The sequence below is a fragment of the Truncatella angustata genome, assembly GCF_020726525.1.
Source record: "Truncatella angustata strain MPI-SDFR-AT-0073 chromosome Unknown BKA67scaffold_3, whole genome shotgun sequence".
In the NCBI taxonomy this organism is placed as follows: domain Eukaryota; kingdom Fungi; phylum Ascomycota; class Sordariomycetes; order Amphisphaeriales; family Sporocadaceae; genus Truncatella; species Truncatella angustata.
This window is the reverse complement of record NW_025763383.1, coordinates 2,270,280-2,287,689: the sequence shown is the minus strand read 5'-3', so window position 1 is coordinate 2,287,689 and position 17,410 is coordinate 2,270,280. Positions and strand designations below refer to the sequence as shown.

At 48.7% G+C, this 17,410-nt stretch overlaps 3 protein-coding genes across 3 annotated transcripts; 1 reads left to right on the top strand and 2 right to left on the bottom strand.

The window, feature by feature from the left end:
• Positions 1-10,061: 10,061 nt before the first annotated feature.
• On the bottom strand, positions 10,062-11,588 carry BKA67DRAFT_516238 (metal dependent amidohydrolase; the record flags this gene model as incomplete). The annotated part of the gene is made up of 1 exon (XM_046097795.1): positions 10,062-11,588. One exon carries the CDS (start codon positions 11,586-11,588, stop codon positions 10,062-10,064), a length of 1,527 nt encoding a protein of 508 aa, XP_045959888.1.
• A 326-nt stretch (positions 11,589-11,914) lies between these two features.
• BKA67DRAFT_561283 (uncharacterized protein) lies at positions 11,915-13,992 on the top strand. The gene is made up of 2 exons (XM_046102521.1): positions 11,915-12,474; positions 12,532-13,992. The coding sequence occupies exons 1-2, from the start codon at positions 12,115-12,117 to the stop codon at positions 13,630-13,632; spliced, it is 1,461 nt and encodes a 486-aa protein (XP_045959887.1). The 5' UTR covers positions 11,915-12,114; the 3' UTR covers positions 13,633-13,992.
• On the bottom strand, positions 13,993-16,773 carry BKA67DRAFT_561282 (replication factor-A protein 1). The gene is made up of 5 exons (XM_046102520.1): positions 16,515-16,773; positions 16,261-16,430; positions 16,106-16,196; positions 14,599-16,044; positions 13,993-14,539 (listed from the first exon to the last, which is right to left on the bottom strand). The coding sequence occupies exons 1-5, from the start codon at positions 16,559-16,561 to the stop codon at positions 14,446-14,448; spliced, it is 1,848 nt and encodes a 615-aa protein (XP_045959886.1). The 5' UTR covers positions 16,562-16,773; the 3' UTR covers positions 13,993-14,445.
• Positions 16,774-17,410: the final 637 nt, after the last annotated feature.

Sequence of the window (17,410 nt, the reverse complement as noted above, 5' to 3'; positions counted from 1 at the left end):
GGAGTACGCGCAAGATCTTCAATAGTTCTCCGCTAGATCGTCTTCCAGGCAGTGAACGATGACGATGTATTGAACCATGCCCTCTTCCCTGTCCGCCTGCGATATCTAATCTAGAAAGGCTTTTCTTGGGATATAGCTATGCATTATCCCTTGCCGAGTATTGTATTTCGAGTAATGCCCAATCCTGGTAAGAGTGTCGGCCTGTTCGACAGCTCTAGTCCTGCAATACCAGCTTCTTTTAAGTACTAACTTGAGCCATTGGCCTCTGAGCCTCCGATAACGCCAAATGTCGATAGAGCCAATCATCCTTGCCGTAGTATCAAGTGTCTGGGCTACCATGGGGTAAGTATAGCAACGGAGTTGCAGCGCTTGCATTGGCCATTGTTGGTGCTGATTCTTGTTTGACTTCCATGAAATTTCCCTTCACAGTCGTTGTTATGCTGATCTCCATCATTCATCATATATTCTTCCACTTGGTTGGAAGTGAGGCTGTTGTATGCAACCCTCATCTCTATCCTGTAGATCAGGAAAGCAGGGCATGTGGAGGCATGCTTTCAAGCACTTTCTCTAGAGTATGTACTCTGCATACTTGCTATGCGTCGACGGCTGGAATGATACACCCATTACAAGTTGTGAGCTCAAGATATGGCGACTTGTTGTGATCACCAGGACGCCGTCCTTTCTCCGTCAATCCAACCTACATATATGGCTTGATTCACGTGAGAATGAGTTTGCCGGCGCACTGCGCACCCAGTCTCACTGTTGAAGGCTTGCATCCAGACGACGAAGTGTCATCAAGCAGACTACCATATTGCCAGCAGCAATAACTATTCGTTCGAATCGTCTAAAACTAAAGCACGACGTTGCGCACGTGGCAACGACAGACTTCTGAACGCATACCCCTGAGCTGATGGGCAAACGCGGAATAGATGCGATTGGAGGAAAAGATAATGTACATGTGCTCTAGTGATTGCCTCTTAAAGCAGTCAACCGCCACAGCTCTCGCGTCTTAATGTCCTAACATCGACATGCACTCGGACATGGCGAAAAACGACGCTCGAATTGCTAGTTTTTGATTATTTGCTTGCGTCATTATGATTGCCACTCGCAAGTTTCAAGCCCCGATTTCGATATACATAGAGTTGTGGTACGGCATATCAACGGGTCCAAACCATCCTCATCTACCGGTTGAAGCCAAGCATTGGCTTTTCAACCTCCTCATAATGAGTTTGAAGTTTGACGTAGGCTTTTAGTACTATGCAAGGAATACTTTGGTAAATAGTACTATGTAGTTAGAGAAAAGGCTGCAAATACCTGGACAAGGCGTCCGGTTTACGCACATCCGGCCCTCCCCCCCCCTCCTTTCCCCGGTAGCCCGTCCACCGCCCAGTCGGACTGTTCCCGATTTTCGCACCACATTCCGACGCGATCTTGGATGGCGTAAAACGAAGACACCATGTTTTCCCACAATTCAAAGATCGTTCGCCTATGCTTCGCTGGCACGAAGCACATATGTACGGGCTACCTAAATTCTATCTCAAGGATTATTTGGTACGAGAGAAAGGTTCAAACGCGATGTTCGAGGCAACTGTCCTCCCAGCAATAATTGCGCAAAGATCCTTGATTCCAATTCCTTCGACATGATGGCAAGCTTTGTCCGTTATAGGCAATCGGTGCCGGCATGAATGGCTCTGGGTTCAACGTCTATCGATTGGCTCTCCTCTCATGGCTCGTGCTCAAGGCTAACACAGCGACTAGAATCCTTCTAGAAACCATAAGTTGAAAAGAGGTCTGTGTGAAGACTTGTTTGCTTTGGGGTGATCATCATCATCATCATCATCATCCATCATCAGTACCCTCCATCAGGACTGTCATGATTTCTGTCTATCGGATCGAATCGACCGCAGGTTCTGAACATTTCACTCTAAATACAAAGTAAATCTGCCGATATAATTCTCTGTCGCCGGCCATCGCCTTGCAGAGATAGCGAGAGCCGGCCCTGTCATGAAAGAAGCGGATCCATCGTGACAAGGTTCGGCAGTCATTGCAGCCCTTGCAGTGCGCTCGGGACTGGGATCTGCTCAGGGGCTTTGTCGGGCTATCGGAGAGTCGCCCGACGGTACATATTTTCGAAGAATGATGGAACCGGTGACGAAACAACGGAACCTTGCTACCCGCCGGCAGAGTCCCGTTTGTGCGATCGGTACCGTCTTGTTCTAAACGACGACCGACAATCTTGGTAATATAGGAAAACTCATTAGACGACCGAGTACGGCAAACTTAAATTTGGGCAACTACAGGGCTGCGAAGCAGCCGGCTCCGACCTGGTATACATCCACTTCGGATCCGGTCCAACACACTACACATACTGCATCAAGAGCCTCGACCACTAAAGCAACCATGACAATGCTCTTGGCCTGTTCGCGATCCCGGTGCTTTGTATGGTCTTCGATCCAAATGATCATATCATCTCGGGAGTTGTTATCGGCAAACCCCTGTTGCCGGCAACTCTCAGGTACAATTGCCTGGAATTGCAAAAATTGTCAGCATGGGTCGACGTAATACCATTGGACCGTTTTGTTGAAATCCCTGCCGTGACCTTTCAGCTTTCTGGGCCTCCATAATGCCGCTCAGGGCTTACAATTCCCAATGACTGCATTTCAACAATGGTTGAATCTCACTACGTAGCGAAAGAACCGCATCTGGCAATTGTGGCTGCAGGATGACGCACTTCCAAAGTTAATTCTCAGCTTGGTAGTCCACAATCAACAAACACATCGAGATGCGATACGATATTCCATCATCGGTGTCATGCTCCAACAGCTGTACTTGGATCCCAGTGCTGCCAAGCCGAATGGTGCTTTCCTTGATTCGACATTAGTTTTCTCATAGTACTTAGGCTTCGCATTGCCAAAGAGAGTTGGCACGCGACTTAATTCTCAGTGTACTGTGGTACCATGTAAGTTGCGCAAACCTATCTCGGCCGAGCTTTCGTGATTAGACCATGCAGCTCATGAAAGAGATTTTGACACCAGAGATCATAAGCACTCTGCATGTTTTATGTCATAGTCGCATCACCTAGTCGCATTTCGTAAAACATCCTGGTACACATCTTTATCTGCACTATAGACGCGCGTCGATGGATACCGAAAAGATGCATACACATAACAAGAACGTTTGCATGCCAGGAGCAAAAATCAAGAAATTACGTGCTAAGTGGCAACCAGCCAGCAACACTACCGTTATAACTCTAAATAATATGCTCCGACATAAATTAAAGAAAATGGAAAGATGGTAGGGTTAATGGCAACGATTGGAATAGACAGCTAAAGCCGTCATTATTTCTTCGAATTGCTTTGGGACGCTTTTGCGTTAAGTTGTTCGAGTGCTAACTTTTCAGCTTTTGATGAGTTGTGTGCGATTTCTTGATTTTTGCTCCTGGCACGCACTAACCTAGATGCAAGGTCTGCTGCAGCCGGCTGTTTGCACGGACCAGCCCACTAGGAGATAGTCTCTAGTAGTCAATCTTCTAGCGGCTTTCTAGAAGCATTCTGGCGCTTTCTATGCCTCAAGCTAAAACTCTGCACAACCTCTACGAAAGTCCGGGGCATGAGCCATAGCGAGCCGGACATGGAGAGCAGCCTTTGCGTTGTCGGGCTTCCAATGGTTAAACTCGATGATCAGCGAATCTTCACGTGTGCCGAGTGCATACCCGCTTGGAGAAGACGTTCTGAAAAGCCACCCCATGCATCCATTACTTGGTACTGGTCATCATCTTGGGATCGAACGCCACGTGGATGTGCTTTTCTCTCAAGGTTTGGAAAAGCAGAGGTTCCTCTGGCAAAGCTACCAAGTACCTCTTTTTCACAGTACATGCAGGGTACCAACAGGAAGCACGTTTCCGGGGATACCATAATACGGTCTTCCTCACCGCCAGACTTGCCTAAGCCCTTTGCAGCATTTCTTCGCAACAGTTTGAACTTGCATATCAACACTACCGCACTCAGTGCATTTTCACACATTCTTGACAAAACTTGCATACCACGGTACCAAAGCATCGAACGGCATGCAAGATCGAATCCAAAACCCGGAACAAAGTATTGAAGGCGAAACACTCATCACACTTTGAATTATTACAGTGCATCTCAATGATACTCATGGTTCACCCATATTTACTAACCTACTGTATTATACTGATATGTTGCTTGCGAGACAATGGCCATCCTGTAGAATACCTTCTAAGCACGATCACGATATCATACAGTCCCCGTACTCGTAGAATTGCCGGAAATGGTAATTCTAAGGTAACTTCGGAGTTCTGCCGCAAGTGAGACCATCCCGAAACTCGGTCGGCCATTCCAACCCATAGGAACTCCCACATCCAGATCATCGGATGACCATACGCCACGCCCGCCCACTTTCCTTCCATGCATGTTCTTTGCTTTCATCGATCCCGCCCCCGCGACGACCGCGTTTCCCGTTCCGCTGCACGGCTTGCTTCTTTCTGGAAGTCTTCTTGGCTCTTTCTCTTGCAGAAACTTTGTGGTAGCAGTAGTTCCGCCATATCTCTTCATTCCAGCTAGTTTAAGCTTCGGATCGATCTGTTTCACTAGTACTACAGGACTTTGCCGTACTATGTATGGTATGAGTTACTGATGGCGTCAACTGGAACATGGTGCTCCTCCCGCCAAGACCCTAACACGGGGGGGATGCGGGCTTTTGCTAGCTAGACTTTTCTCACCAGGGCTGGTTCTCCAGCGCCGCCCTACTAGAGTATTAAACCTCCGCTTAGACTGAGACCGTAAGGAGATCGCGCTATCGCAACCTTGATGATAATGCACAATACTGGGATACAATTACGGATGACGGCTAATTTATGATGAATGTCTTGGCGGTAGACCAGTGTTGTTTTTACGGCATGATTATGTATTCACGACCGAAAGGGATCAACCTTTAACCGACGCCTTTGCATACGTGAGGCGCAGCTCTGGTTCTCGGAGTACGCGCACCTTCGTGTCTCATGTGAGTAATAGCCAGGTCACGCAGTCTTCGCCTCCCCCCCCTATGCACCGGCCTCATGTCGACATCGTCGTCGTCGTGGATTTTGGCTCAAACTTCGTGGGCCATGGTGGCCCAAACTGTATATACAGTAGCTACCATTGCCATAGTTGAGAACACGAAGTGATTATCTTGGCCCATGATAGGTTCCCCATTAGAGGAGGCCTCGTCGGTATCATTAGATATCTTTGAATTATCGTATGTTTTTTCCTTTCTTGCTCCGTAGATTTCAAACCAAGCGTGCATACTTCCACTACATTGTGCATCTTAACTCGTGCATTGCTACGCACGGTACTTTTTGGGTCATGTATGTGACGCGAAACCATGTATACACGTTTCCCAGTGCTCTGTGCTTTCTTGTTCTACCAGGTACACCCGCCTGTCTTGTTTACGTTGCACGTTCCGGATGCGGGTGCGGATCTCAACCTTAAGACAGGAACGGGGGATCATAAAGTAACACGATGAACTCTGTTTGTTCATTCCCGTTAACTGGGGAAAGGCGCACCGAGAGTCACCAGAGCGACGCCAGCCGTCTCCATTGGCCAATAGGGCAAACTTTCTCCGTTCTTCGCTATGTAATTCCTTAGCAGTTCTCCTGACATCATAACAGTATACTTTTTTGACGCGTTTTTGACAGGCGCCTTCCATCAACGGGCAACTCTATCAAACTCGATCAGAAAGGAACACAGTTTTCTGATGGCAGGGTTCTGATAGACAACGCTTGATCGTCCTTGCATTGTAGGAGAGGCGCTCTTCTGCTTTGGCTGAAATGTCTAAATCGTGCGCCTGGTGCGTCATCGTGTCTTGTTTTTGACCGGCGCCATCCCGCCAGCCCTTTCTCGCCCGAAGTCAGGTCATGTTGGCTGAGGTATTACGGTGGATTTTGTGAAGGCATCGCTCATCGGAATGTTTGTTTTTGCTGGGCGTACGTAAAGGACACATGAGGACGTCGTTTTCCCTTGCTTAGCTAAATTTATAGATCTCCGCCAATACAACGCCCCAGAAGTCAAACGTTATGCACATAGTACCAGAGTTGTTATAATCGGAATAACTTCAGCACAAAGCAAGCTTAGTCGAGTACTTGCATCCAATGTATACGACTGTGGACATGGGAGATGACCTTCGCGTTTAATCATGCAGCGCTACCAGTAGAGGTCATTTATGTGCAGCAGCAGGATGTTATACTGCACTCGCGGCAGTTGTAATTTTCCAGAAGCAGAGTCTAGATGTGGGCTTCGGTATGCATCATGCTGTTGTAGTAATGTCATTCCAACCTGTCCGAAGTGCTCGAGACCACGTTCGCGCCCATGCTCTTTGGTAGCACAGCTGCGTAAGGCGTAGACAGCTCTTCCCAGGAGACTGAACAAGCCGTATGTCGATATAGTTTCATACAAACAGTAGGCATAAATTGAACCACTGGCCGGTTGAGATTTGGTGTAGTATTTGCGAAGGACGAGTTTTCGGAGTAGGGTATCCAAGATGTACTACCCGCTATTTGACAGTGAAGTCGATCGTGGAATATGTACGAGTTTAATCTGCGATGTTGTTCATTCATGGTGGCCAGCGCCTTCTGCAGAGCCGCATACAGCTTCCTGGAGCGTTTTATTCAACAAAATCATGAATCCTCTTCAAGAGAGTACATGATTCCTAGTATGGTAGAAATTGTGGCATCTGGATCTGGCCCATGCTTGATCAGTGCTTCAGCGAATTTCAAGAGCCTATGTGACTGCCGATTGCAGCGTTGGGATCTCTGTCGTATAGCATTCAGATTTGCTCCATATTCTAGCAAACGTACGGCGGGTCGCAGGAACGACTGTGAATCGTCGGTGGTGGAAAATCGCTTTACTGCACAGAATAAAGGCGTATAAGCTTCATCTGAGGAAATATTCGACATGACGCTTTTGACAGTAATCGACTACAGTATCGTCAAGAACATATTCCCAAAACGAGGCTCCGTCCCACCAACTTTTGAGACGATTAGGTCTTAGGCTAAAAAGCTGTGTGACAAGTGTTGGGATGGCTGCAGGTAATGGCAGGGCCCAGCAGTGAGTTTTCTTCTGTTTTGGTGTGAAAAGGCACGCACATATGAAGACTAAAGTTCAACCACAAAGGCTCACAGATTCTAAACTTGTTCAGTAGGACTGCTGATGTATTCAGCTCTCTTAGGTGCGCCAACACTTTCGGATGTCGTCGAAGCAGAACTTCCTGGTGATCTGTAACGCACCGCCTCTAGGAGCATTTTGAAGGGATGAGCTGTGATATGTGGCGAGGAACGTGCGGATCAGCCTCAGACTCAAGAGACTTCTTTGTCTAGAGGAAACAGACTGGGTAAAGGAAATATATTGCGCCGTTACATCTCCCAGTGTCGGGATCCTGGGGACCGAATATCTTTGTTCTCCATTTAATATTATAGCGACATCCAAAAGAGGCTTCTGCTATCATCCGCCCATCCTGTAGGAGATTCGATGATAGCGCACGGTGTGAATTCTTTTCACTGCGCATAAAACTCTACGTAAACCGTTTACAACAGGACTCCAGGGGACATTAGACTGACGTGTCTGTTTTCGGAGTAATTTTCTTCCCCAAGAACCATGGCATACAATCCACATCACGATGGAACAAACGTGTATGCATCAGCTATTTCGATGAAGTATATAAATTGAAAGCCCTGAATTAGACAAGTCCGAATTTTCGGGGCGTGTACCGGGATCTTGGATTGTTCGTGAGGTATCGACATAAAGTGGACGCTCTGATTGCCGGCTTGCGATATGGCGCATAATGCTTGCTACCATTGCGTTAGATCTTGTCGCTGATCTCATTGCCCGCTAGCTTGCTTCGTTGGCTTATAATGGACATTGTGGCAATTTCAGTAACGATTGGTCGAAAAAGATCGTAAGTAAGGTAAGTGACACAAATGGATCCGGTCTGTAGTTCTGCCTCGTCGAGCGTGAAATGTGACTATGCGGCATCGACATGAGTGGCTTGGCCAATAGATGGGTGAGCACGCTATGGTGCACGAAATGTATTATCCCATTTTCTTCAACTTCGAGTAAGTGACCACCACAGAAGTAAATTACGGATTGGGGATATGTAGGAGCTTAGCGACATCATAGTCCAAATTTCTAGAAATAACAGTCAAGGTAACTTGTAACCCGTTCAATGTCAATGATTGCTTAGACGCAGTCGCGATTTTGAAAATGCTACTACCATAATAGCGCTTGTCAGTAATCCTGGCAGGGAGGTCATCATTCAGTGAGTGATCCAGAAATAGCGCTACTATGTAATTTGGAACCTACAAATACTTGAGTAGTGGGTATGAATGGATCTATAGTACTTATATCCTCCTGTGTGTTAATGGATAGTTGGGCTTTTACGAGAGTTTTGAGACTCTCGTGAAGAGCATTTGTCGCCGTTTCGAGTCGACTTGCTGAAGAATAAACTCCTTGATCTCGTTATAACGAAGCTGATCGCTCACGGAACCATTGCAAGGTGAGCTTTATCAACATTAGCAAGTAAGTTTCTTTGAACACAGGACTGATGTCGACTTGCGGGGCAAATCAGAATGTTCTACTTCTTCATCAAATCACGCAAACACCTCAACACATCATCAAATTCTTCACTCCTGCATTCTTCTAAGCCATTAAGTACTACATGACACACCTGCTCCGACGAGAGTAACCTGAACAGAAGTGTCACAATGTCATATATGCTTAGGTTCCCCATGCCAAGAGTCGTGTCTTCCAATTTCCAGAAGTCACCATCAATGGGACCATTTTTCAAAGCTGGTAAATCACACGTCCAAATTTTTTTTTGGCAACTATAAAGTCTGGTTCTTGTGACGCACGGAAGAAAGAAATTCAGTAATTGCTAAGACATAGATCGGCAACAATGATGGCAAGTGTGGCAGTCTTACAAGACCGATGGCACTGTTTAAACACACTGTAGAAGTTGTTCATTGTCGTTTCTATGAACTGTACACCCTCAGTACCAACGAGGCAATTACAAGTTACATTTCATCATTAATGGCGCTACCTCGGTTTATGTGAACCCTGACGTGTTGATAGAGCTAGTAGCAATTGTTGCCTTTTTCTTCTCCTCCCCCGGAAATTATATTGTGTCCTTGATGCTGTCAATATGCGACGCATAACTTATGTATTACCCCCCCCCCCCCCCCCCCCTCTTTGATGTAGTTCCGTCATCGACGGAATAGACTAGTTGTTAAATTACTGCAGCCACGGGAAGGGGAATTGCTTGATTGTAATACCTTACTGAATATCACAGCCTTCTCACACAAGCTGACCACGGATATCATGAAATCCAAAAGCAATCTTTGCAGCTCAGCGGAGTTAAGAAATAGCTGTGCAAAGTCTTCATGTAGAGACCTTGATGTACCCGGAGAAGAACATAGATGAGAGCCTATCAAAGTAAGTCAAGGATCCGATCTTGGACCGATCAATTGTAAGTGGTTGATACTAAAATAAAAACATATTACAACCTATTGTCTTGGCTCGAGGCAAATACTGATCGTACACAACACAAATCAGATGTGATAAGTTTTCGAGAGCTACCAATCATGGCATCGTCGATAATGGCAATGGGATGTATGTGGCTGAGGAATACTCCCATACGCATTGAGAATTGTCGCCATGATTTATGACGATGCGAGACATCTGTCCAGCTCTTCGGTGACCTTGATCACGTCGGTGACTGTAGGTGGCGACGTTGGGATGGTCCTTGAGTCTCAGAACTTACGTCGGCGCCCATCATCGTCAAGAGCATTGCTGAAGTCAGATATGATAACACTCAGCTTGACCTCAGGCTTCAGTCTCCAGCGAGCATAAAGAATCGCAACTTGACGCATATCTATAATCTGTCTAGAGACAAGAATCCAAAAATGGCAGTTGAGAAAAGAGAGCATGAGTGGAACGGTATGGCACAATTTGAAAATCAAGGGTTCTGACATCCGATCTACTCATCTCATTTCTTATGTGCCAATCAAATAATCAGTGGTTTGGTGTAATTTCTGCTATGAGGACTTCGCACGAAGGCTCATATGGTGGGACTCCTGGAAGTATCGCCGGATAGACTTCACCCATGAAGGCTGCAAATTCCGTGAAGCTCGATCCAATCTCATCAGCCACACATACGGCCTTCCGATGATGACCGAACTTGACCAGCTCGCAACTACGAGAAGTAATACTACGAAGCGACTCCGCAGCAGTGACGATTTCACCACCCCGTAGGACCAGCTCGATGTTCTCCATCGGAGCAAAGATGGCCTGCGTGTAGGCATCGCCGGATCCAGCTCGGAATATGACGATGTCGGCAAGTTTGCCAGTTGCTATTGAGCCGATGTGCTCTTCAAAACTTGCGGCTCTGGCAGCATTGATGGTCATCATTTCCCAGATGGTTTTGGATTCGAGGGCCTGCTCATAGCTTTGTTGGATAGACGAGGCCGCACAGACGGCTTCTCGGCTCATGGTGGCGGATCCTGATGGAAGCCAGTCGGTCCCGAGTGCGACGTTGATGCCAGCTTCCAGAAGATATGTCACATTGAGCGTCTTGCCGTACAGAAAGACATTGCTGCGTGGTGACCAAACCACATGGGCCCCTCTCTGAGCCACAAGGTCGAAGTCGGCTTCGGTCAAGCCCAAGGCATGAACCATGGCAAGGTTTGGGGCGATGATGTCGGTGCTCAACCCTCCACCACCGGGCATGGGAATGTCGTCGTAACTATCACTTGATAAACACCGAAACTCGTTGGCGGCCTCTTCATCCAAACCCTCTGCGACATGTGCCAAATATCTATGATACTTGCTTGCCTTATCTTTGTCAATAGCCTCCGCTCCGTAGTCGCAATCCCCGTTTCTGAGGATTCCACCTGCATCATTGAGAGGAAAGACGTCCCAGATATCAGGCGCTGCAGAGAGACCAGCTTCTAGACCAGCAGCAAAGTCCAAGTTACGCGCCAGCCCAGCCACCATGCCGCCACCCACAATGGAAGTAGTGCCAGAAAGAACATGTCGAAGCTCTCCCCATTTGATGGAATCGCCAATCATCTGTTTACTGATAGTTGCTTCTCGTATGGTATTGTTTCTAGCTCCGACACGCCAGTCATGTCTGTGCCTAACTCTCTGACCTAGGTCTTTGAATGGACTAACAGTGGAAAACTCGATATGCTCATGGAGATTAATGAAGCCGGGTGATATGATGGAACCGGTGCAGTCAACAATGGTCACGTCGTCGGTTTGTGTACCAGGTTGGTATGTTTTACCGACCTCGACGATCCTCTCGGATTTTACAAGGACGTATCCATGCTGGAGCGGACCGTCTGGGCTCAAAACGGTTCCCTTGAGAAGCAAACTGGTCGAGCTCCCTTTTTTGAGAAGTTTACAGGCTCCATGATTTGATGTACTAGCGAGAACCGGGTCCGATGGTGACCTGAGAATCCTAGCAGATAGGTACAGCACAATGGGGAAAAGTACTAGATAAAACCATAATTTCCTCGCTCGTCGAAACACCAGAGCCATGAGTGCATCGAGTCGGGTAGTTCGAGTCTGCCTCAGCCCCGAGTTGTTTTCCCTTCGGTGTCTTTATGTCGGATGAGTAGGAGGACAATTCCCGACGCTTAACGAGAAGAGCAGGGGAGATTTTCTCGGCGTGAAGGGGATGTGGGATAAGTTGCGATGCTGGTGTATGAATGAGTTACAGTAGGGGGGTGTGTCTGTTCGAGCATCAAACAGAACCAGCTGCAGGCAGCTGCTCCAGTGACCTCAGGCGCCCCCCACCCCCCGCGATCTGGATTTGGCGCTCACCAGCAGCACTAAGTCAACTACCAATGGAAGGCATGCATGTAATGTGTAGGCTGCTGCTATTACCTGGCCACCGGAACACTGAACAGGGCGCCCGGTCTAAACCATGAGATAAAGCAGGCTCAGCTCAGCTCTCTCTTGTCTTGGAGCTCAAGGCTGGACATTGCATTGTCACCTGGATTCAACCCTCCATCAACGTACATCCCAAGCCACGACGACCACCTCCGTGCTGCATGAAGGCGCCATGGATAACACCGCCTCCATCTGCTTAGGATTCCCTCCCGAGCATCCCACCGATACTGCCACCTACGAAGCGGCCGTGAATGCCCACCTCACACAGCTCGTCAAGCTGATTGGCGACCCCTCGAGACCTTTGCAAGCCCAAGGGCCCCAACTTCTGAAGCTTCTCGACCCTTCTCTCAACTCACTTTCCTACCTCGCAGTCCTCCACGGTCTGCTGATCCCCACTCTGCCAAGCGAACGAGAGTTCCTGTTAGAGAAGCTTGTAACCTTCCTCGTCTGCTTCGACGCGAGGCAAGCCAGATATGCCGGTCAGCACATCCGGGACCTGCTCGACCTGGTCGCCAAGGGCCAGGTCCTGCCTGTAAGTGTAGAGACAGACACCCCACAGGGAACGTCGCTTGCTAACGCCTATGTTGAGCCCTCGGTAGCAGTTCACGTCTTGGCCTCTGCGATATTGCGACTCGACCCCACTGGCAGCATGCTTACTTCCACTCATATCAGCTTGGTGAAGCTTGCATATGGCACCGACACGATCGAGCCCGCCCTTGACGTGATCGACAAGAATATCGTCTTTTATCCGAACATGGGACCTTTCAAAAAGCCTGCAGAGCTGAACGACCTGTCATTACCGCCCACCGCATACATAGCCGAGAACACTGGCTTGACGGCTGCTGTTAAACCACCTGCTGTCCTCGAGTACGACCTGTTGCGCGGCCTCATGTACTGTTCGCGGAGAGACTGGCCCAAGGCATTAGCCGCCTTGGAGAGAGTCGTTGCATACCCAACTCGAGATCACGGAATAAGCAAGATCATGGTTGAAGCATATAAGAAGTGGGTGCTCGTGAGCCTTTTGTGCAACGGCAAACCATCTCCTTCGCCTGTGTCTGCCACTTCCGCTACGAGCAAGGCCTACAACACCCTGGGAAAACTGTACAGGGAGGTTGCCACCATCTTCGAGACAGATAATGCAGCCGACCTAAAGCGCAAGGCGGATGTCAGCACCAAAGACTGGCTGGATGATGGAAACACGGGCCTTGTGCAGGAGGTACTTTCTGCCTACCAGGAGTGGCAGATCATCAACCTACAACACATCTACACCAAGATTTCCATTTCCGAAATACGGAAGCGAACGAAGAGTGCTCAAACAGGCGCCAAACTTGCCAGGGACGAAGACGTCCAATCCCTTATTCAGAACATGGCTATTTCTGGCAAACTCAACGGCGTCATTGAGAAGAACGATGATGGCGTTACCTTCTTGACGTTCCTTCCCTCATCGGCTGCACTCTCGGAGATCGAGTTTGCGAACCAGCTTGCTGGAACGGCTGCACGACTGAAGGCACTGGAACCCATCCTCAAGGTCACCAACGAGCGATTAGGAACTAGCAAGGAGTACATCAGGCATCTTGCTAAGAGGAAGAATCAAGACTCGGATAAGGACGGCGATGTTCCCATGGGTTTTGGAGAACAAATCGAGGACGAGAACCTCATGGACGACTCCTTGGCCGACGCGGTGTATTAGAGCGGGTAAATTTCATTTCGTTGCCCGACCGACTGCGCAGATGTAAACTGAGCTTGAGAGCTTGTGTAGCATCTCCACCACGACCAAAAGTGATCATCTCACCAAAGTCCTGGGGGAGTTGGGGGCCAAAGTCAGAAGAGCTCCTGATGGCTGGACGAACCAACCACGGGAGTTATTGCATTGATCTAGATTACCTTGCATTAAGACGCATGCCGGCGTTCAGGTGTAATAGATTGAAGGGGAAAGCCTTTATGCATAACGAAATACTATTAAAGCTTGTCGAGCTTTAGAACATAGTCTAGAATCACTAGGTACATGAGACCATGACTTGACATGAACATGAAAAGCTATGAATACCATACAATTCGTTGAGAAAGTGCAGCGCGAGACATGTCGGATCCAGTTTCCTTTGCTTGTTTCTCAGACACCTAGGGATCGTCAGCACGACCAAATGTAGGCTTTGAGACTGGATGGCTTGCACGGGCGTGGATTTCTACACCGTCAGTTGACCAAACATGAGCTGTCGCTCGAGCTGGTACGGTCATCCCCGGCTCGTCTATGAAGCATGAAGAACAAGTACACAACAGAGCGGTCGATCATGTGGCGATCGTACTTCAATGTTAATTGATTACAGCTCTTCATCAAGGCGGTATCTCGATATGCCCAGCTCACCAGGCTATCATCTATCACATTCCCCACATGTACACGCACATGCCCATCACATTTGTGGTGGCCACTTCTCTGAGTCTGGCTACAACAGCCGTGGCCGCTATCAAAAAGACATTGGTTGGCATATCCCTTGGTAGGAACTCCTTAGTTGAGACCAAACTGCTTGATCATATCCGACAAAACCCTCGCCTCGTTCTTGTAGTCGAGGGGCGATGCATTCATCACCTGGTATCGTACTCTGTATCATAATTAGCTTTCAGATTCTACATGCCAGTAGCAACAGATCCGTGGTCTTACCGTTGGTTGTCTCCATATGTATCCATCTTGGCGCGCACCCTGAACAACAACTTGGCGCAGTTTGCCTGTTCGAACACAGACGCCAGCGCAGTCTCGTCGTTGTCCTTGAGCTCCATGGCCTCGTCGGCACTCATGCCCATAATCTGGCGGCCGGTCTCATCGAAACAGCTGAGCCATAGCTGGCCGGTATGGTCGTTGACGTTTATGCTCATGATGTAGCGATACGCTGGCTTTTGGTGGTTGACCTCACACTTCTCGCATCGCCAAGTGCCATCGCCTTGGTCGATTACCTTCTTGTTACATCCTTCGTTTGAACAGGCAGGATAACAGAAGTTGTCTTGCTTGATGTACACCACAGTTGCCTTCAGTGAGAAATATGCAGGTGCATCATCCATGCCAAGGTTCTCGTCCTTGACCTGTGAAATGAACTTGTTCTGATCTTGGCGGCCCGTTGCAGCACCCACACTGGCACTGTTCTGGTGTGTGTTGAACTGTTCGCCACGACCTTGCGAGTCATACCAACCCTTCAGCCTGTGGGCTTCGGAAATGTCAGGGTCAATAGAGACTGTGCCCGAGGAAAGCAGCGATAAAGATTTGCCGCCAAAGTCCGACACCTTGACACCCTTGAAAGCCACAATAGATTCTGGTTGCGTGGAGAACTGAGTAGCCGTCTTGCCCCAGATGGTCACTCGAACGGAGAAGTGAGAGTCGTCAACGAGAGTCAGCTCTCGCTTGTCATAGGGCTTGCCAGTGTTCTTGGATGTGATCTGCGACGTCTCGCCAACCTCCTTCAAGACACCAATGATATCAACAGTGGAATCCTTCTCGATAGTCTGAAGATCTTGAACGTTGACAAAGTTGAAACGGAGTTGAGGTACGCTCGATTGGTCTTCGGCCTTCTCGATGACGGTGTCTCGTTCAAAGGTGAGCTCGTAGTCGTTGGGCAGATTCGAAAACTGCTTCTTGGCTAGCTGAACTCTGCAAGGGCTGCCAATATAATAGACTTGACCTTCTTGCAGCAGATCATAGAACTGGTCGCACTGCTCATTGAACCCAGTTGCCTTGATCTCACCAGTCTCATCGAGCAGGTTTACTGAGAACAGCTTTCCCTCCCCAGAAGCCTTGTGCCAGGTTTTGATGTCTGACTTTGCCGAGACTCTGGCCTTGATTGTCCACTTGTGTGCATACGGAGAGAGACTTTCGATAGGATAGATGTTCGCACCACCTGCAGAGTGGTTACCGCCGCCGCCGCCACCGCCGCCAATGCGAGAAGACACGGGCTCCGGCTTTATCGGAGCAGAAGCCTCGGGCTTTGCGCCATAGAAACCAGAACCACCGATGGTCGTTTCAGCCGTGGCGGGTTTGGCTTCGAAGCCAGTGGGTTCGCCGATACGATCGTGGGATCCGAGCCGGTCGACAACCTCCAAGTCTAGGATGATGAGAATGCTGGGGGAGTAGGTCAGCAGGGCGAGAGGTATGTGGAGTTGGCAGTGTACAGGGGCCTTACTTCTTGCCCTTGACGGAGTTGGCTTGGTACGACTTGACACGTACTATGCATCCCCTGACGAGCTGGTTGTCATGTATCACATGGTTGGCCTCTAGTTTGTTGTTAGAATTGCCCTGCGCTTGTGGACTATGCCCAGGTTCATGGTCGATACGTACGTGTAGCCAACATACACTGGACGTAGTTTCGAACATCACTGAGGACAACTCGATATCTCTCGGCACCACCTCCAGCTGCGGGGCCAGCAGCAAGAGGTTTGATCTGAAGACATTGGAGGACGGGGACGGGGTAACGTTGCCCAACGTTGGCGGAATCGTTGAAGATGGCGCTGAGGAAGCTCTGTCAGTACGGGAACATGCATGGGTGTTTGCGTTTGCATGATAAAGGGGAAGGGAGCGTGGAAAAGGCTTACTCTAAAGCACCTTGAGTTATTGCTTGCTGCGCCTCGGCGGCCGACATGTTGACGTGTTCTTGTTCTTGTTCTTGATCTCGTTTCGGATGTCAAGAAGAAGATGGCAGTTGGGACAAGACAAGACAAACTACAGTACAAAACACAAATGGAGAGGAAGTGTGGGTGTTGTAGATGTTGACTTTGGCAATCGGGTCTGAAAAGGCAAGACGCGACTTGGGACGCGACAGGACGCAGCAAAAGTTAAAGTGGTTTTCCAAGTTGGCAGCTGCCACAATCAGGCAAGGCGGGCGAGGCAGGCAACAGCAGTGGCACCCCATTTCTCTGCCCCTCTTCTCTGACTTTCAGCTGGCGCAACGGCGATGCATTTTAGCGCGGGGTACTACGGGTGCTTCCATGCATCCAAGAGACGTCACAGCTCAAGATAAACCAACACAAGCATTCCGTAACATGTGATTTAATCCTGCAGAAAGACATCAAATAAAACAAAATGATTATGGTCGTACAGATACCGAGCTATTAAAGTATATCTATTCAGTGCCAAAGTATATTAGCAGCCTCTGAATATATAAGAAACATTCAACTTAACCTACGTGAGATGGGCTGTTGCGACTAATTGTCGCTTCTACCCCGCCATGCACTCTGGCATGTGCTGTGAAACGGCCAGGGTAGTATCTTGAGGAATGCACTGCAGCTGCCAAGTTGGCTGTTTTACGGGGGTTAGGTGGTACTGGAACATGGAGCCTGGAAGCTGGACCTGGAACCCCTAGCGAGACCCCCATCTCCTTACGCAACACCTTTCGTGTAATAACACTCGGTCTCTCAGAGCAAGCATCAATTGCAATTCTTCCTCGCAGATTGCTGCCATATCGAACAACTAATCTCTGCACCTAAAACAC